Source organism: Eurypyga helias, unplaced genomic scaffold (genome assembly GCF_000690775.1).
Source record: "Eurypyga helias isolate BGI_N326 unplaced genomic scaffold, ASM69077v1 scaffold6063, whole genome shotgun sequence".
Lineage (NCBI taxonomy): Eukaryota > Metazoa > Chordata > Aves > Eurypygiformes > Eurypygidae > Eurypyga > Eurypyga helias.
In genome coordinates this window covers 1-4,084 of record NW_010240435.1, presented here as the reverse complement: position 1 = coordinate 4,084, position 4,084 = coordinate 1, and the positions used below count along the sequence as shown (strand labels likewise).

At 44.7% G+C, this 4,084-nt stretch overlaps 1 protein-coding gene across 1 annotated transcript in view; it reads left to right on the top strand.

The window, feature by feature from the left end:
• The window catches only part of LOC104507221 (non-canonical poly(A) RNA polymerase PAPD5-like), a gene marked incomplete at its 3' end in the record, with an annotated part of 31,580 nt that extends 29,181 nt beyond the window's left edge, over positions 1-2,399 (top strand). Inside the window, exons 5-6 of the mRNA XM_010148433.1 lie at positions 1,188-1,308; positions 2,292-2,399. Coding sequence (XP_010146735.1) covers positions 1,188-1,308; positions 2,292-2,399 — 229 coding nt within the window. The remainder of the gene's footprint in view (positions 1-1,187; positions 1,309-2,291) is intronic.
• Between the last annotated feature and the right edge of the window lie 1,685 nt (positions 2,400-4,084).

The following is a 4,084-nucleotide window of genomic DNA, read 5'->3' as shown; positions in this document are numbered from 1 at the left end:
TGAACCGCCCCGCCCCGAACTTGCCCGCGGCCGGCGCTGCTTGTCGGCACGACATACTTCATCTCGTGCACAGGTAGTGTCCTGGAGATGGTCACAGCAGGGCTGTCTGTCAGTCAGCAGACCTCTAGAATCAGGGGGGGGAGTATTCCTCAATTTCTGGGTGTTCCCTGTCATGCAGTTCTCCATATGACTGGAGTGGCCTGCTAGTGTAACCGTAGGCTTAGGTGCTTGCCTCCGCTGTGTTCCCAGTCAAGGAGGGGAAATGGAACAGGGTGGGGAGCAACAAGGAAAAAGCTCGGGATCTCACATTTGCCTTCTTGGGCTTCAGTTTGGACACTGGTCACCTTTTGGAATCTGAGTTCAGGCTTGTGTAGTCAAATGAACGTCTGTGTGTGTAGGGAGGAAGTGTAGCAGGATGGAGACACCGCTTCAAGGAGCTGAGTTAATGAGTGAAATTAATTAGATGGTTTGATCTTATTTAACAGCTCATTGCTTCCTGAAGTCAAAGTTGTGACACTTTCCTCTCTCCTTCCCTGCTCCCCGTTGTTGGCACTGCAGGCCAGCTGCGTACCACGTGCCCACGCGTGCTCTGCTCGCCCAGACAGCCAGCTTGGAGACGCAGAGAGCCCGGAAATCACCCCGGAATGTTCTTTAAGGGGGGAGGGAGGGGCAGTTGGGGGTTGTCTTCTGCCAGACCCATTAATGTGTTGAATTGATTGGCTGTGAATTAGACAAACGCCAGACCTAGAAAAAGGAGGTGACCGTGCACCTGGGGGTAGAAGATGGGGATCAGGACTTTCCCTTTCGGTGATGGGCTGTTAAATCCGCGTGACTGACTGATACAGCCCGAAGGTGGCGGTCCGCAAGGAGCTCATTTCTTGCTCTGAACCTGGAGAAGCTGCTCCCTCTCTGCAGGGAGCAGCGGACACTGTGGCCTGCGGAGGCTGATCTCAGGCTCTACAGCCTGACTGATTTGTGTATCTGTCCCCTCCCTTGGTAACCTGAGATGTTCTCTATTTCCCCAAGTGTCACAGTTCATCCCCACCCCTTTCCTCAGAACACTAAATTATTTGGTTAAGCTACATTCTGTCAGCTTTATTCTAGTTATGTGTGGATGTCAGCTGTTTATTTTTACAGTGTATTGGTCTTTTAATGTGAATAAATCCTGTGTTTTCTTTCCTTTTCAGCGATATTGATTTAGTTGTGTTTGGAAAATGGGAGACGTTACCTCTTTGGACCCTGGAAGAAGCTCTTAGAAAGCACAATGTAGCAGATGAAAACTCAGTAAAGGTTTTAGACAAAGCAACTGTAAGTCTGGGGGAAGAGGGTATTTCCCTGTTCTAAACTCAGTTTCCAGTCAAAGAAAGAACGTGGTTAAAAGGATGGATTTTCATAAGTAGAACCCCTTATATACAAATTTGAAGCAGAACCAATGGAACCCTATTATTTAGTAAGGTTTTTATTAGCGACAGAATAATTGATAGTGCTCCTACAGATGCGTTTCTTCTGTTGGGGCAAATCATCGGGTTTTCTCTGCTGCACAACTTGCGCTTTTACACGCTGGATTTTAAGTGAGGTTATACTAGCTATTGCTGTGAATGAGTGTGATTAGACTTGTGAATTTCTGGGCTGAGTTTGTACCTAAGTAAATTATTTATTTTTCCTTATTGCTAGTAAGCAGACATGACACATTTTCACACAGAGCCTTGCATAAACACGTAGTGGTATGTCTGGCACAGGGGAGGATCGATTCCATTATAACGTCCTACCTTTGGCTAACTGTAAGAGTATGTAGGAGCGGGGTTTAAACGGGTGCCTGATGGATGGCTATTAGTAGAGGGGTAATTTGGAGACAGCTGAGGTGGAGATAGGTCAGCACTCTCCATATCTTGTCTTGTCTGAAGATAATTTTGACAAGGAATCAATGACCCTAGTGTGTTTTTTCCTAAGAGTGTCTGTTCCCATTTATTTCTCGGAGTTTGTCTCCCTCTGGTGTGGGTACCAGGAGCTGAGTAAAACCAGTTTAAAATCAGGCACTTTGGAGGTGAAGCATTAAGTTCTGTTGTACTGGATAGTAAATTGAAAATAACCTTTATGAGTTAGAAAAGCAAAGTCTACATAAACAGATTGGCAAGGAGAATGAGCTCTTAAGCAGAGAGAAGTTCTGTTTTCTCTGTCAGCCTCCTCTGCAAATTCCTAAAACATTTCAGTTTGACTGATGCATATAAGTATGAATGAAACCAAATGTCTGCTGGAAATCTTTATTGACTTAATCTCTCTTTCTTTTGCAGGTACCTATTATCAAACTGACAGATTCCTTCACAGAAGTGAAAGTTGATATAAGCTTTAATGTACAGAATGGGGTGAAAGCAGCCCAGCTCATCAAAGACTTTATCAAGGTTAGGCAGCACTTCCAACTCCAGAGCTGAATATTTGATGACTTAATTTGATTTTCTGTTTTTCTTTGACTGCACACGTACTAGAGATACGCTTTCCCTCTGTTATTTTTTGTTGTCTGATACTGTGTGACATTCTTAGGTTTAGATATAGTGCCCTAAAAGGCATGAAGATAGTAAAATGTACAGAGACACTGGGGAGAAGTTATAATGGTGCAGTGACAAAGGAAAATGTACTAAAACCCACCTTAAGTGTTCTGCCTCTCTGACTCTGATTCCTTAAAATCAGTAATAATCACACATTCTGGAGAAAGTAGGAATAATCTTGTTCTAGAATGAATATTGTGTCAGCATACGAATACTAATTAAGCAGAATAAATTAAATTTAGTAAGTTATTATTCAGGGATTCGCCAATATCTGTATCAAATCCGTTACAGTTATTTTTGTTTAATATATGGGATCGTTTTGTTACGATTCATGTACTTCTGTGTTTAAAGTTTTGAAGTATCATTACACTGCTTCCCTTCCCTTCCCCTGTTCAGTGCACTGGGCACTCACAGTAAGTGTCTCATAAAAGCAGTAGAAACTTTCTTGGATTTTCCTGTTCTGTGGGGGGGATGAAGTGCAGTTCAGTCTCACTTAAGTGCTTGGGTATTACTGTTCTTCTACTCAGTTTGGTTAGAAAACCAAAGTAATGGACAGCAGGAGGATCAAAGTGTTTCAATAGCTAGATAAGTAAAACTCCTTCAGAGAACTTTGTAAAACTGAGTAAAGTAATCACTTCACCTTCAACCATAAGGGTTAGAAGTCATGTACATCTGCTTTAGTAATGTCACTGAGTTGCTAGAAGTCTAAATTTTGAGGGATTTCATTTACCGATGAGTTGGATGCATGGCCTTCAACTTGTGAATCTTAGTTCCTTTATGTATGTTCAGCACCAAGTGTGAAAGCAGCTTTGTTTGGTTCTGCAGTGTCTGTTTCTTCGCCCTGTAGAAGGACACAGGACAAAGATCTCTGTCCTAGTGTCAGTGGAACAGTCTGAGTTCTTGCCTGCCTCGTCTCACTTGTGTGCGTGTAGAAACCTCCCGTGGAGACCTGGTGCTGGCGAGGGCACTTGCACCCGCGTTCAGAGTAAGGGGGTGGGGTGGGTCCAGAGACCGTACTGCTCTCAGCCTCTATCCAATGAACAGTCCGTTGTGTTGGCCAACAGCTGGCTGCTAAATCAAGACCAGTAGTTCTGCACTATGTAGCTCCGTGATGGGGAAGGGAGATTCCCAGATTCTCTGTCGTGAGGCGCCTACCGGGAGTTTGGTAGGTCATGTCCTGTGTGTTGTCGCAGTGCCGTGTGGCGGACAGGCAGTCCCTGTTCGGTTTGTGCCCACAACACTGGAGCTGTATTTCTGTTACACTCCACACAGAAATTTATTTTTAGGTAAGTCCATCAAGCCCTGAATACTTGCCCAGAATTTGCTATGTGGTTCTTAATTTCAGGATTCAGACTACCTCCAGGCGTTTTTGTGTGCTTAAGAAAATGTGTTAGCGTGTTCCTGTTGCCCAGGTTATTTGTAACCCTTGGGAGAGGTGGCTTTGGCTTGGGAAAGGGCGAGAGTGGGCTGTGCCCCTGGGGAGAGAGCGGGAGCTGCCTGTGGCAGGGGGGCAGACATGGGTGGATGAAAAGCTGAACATG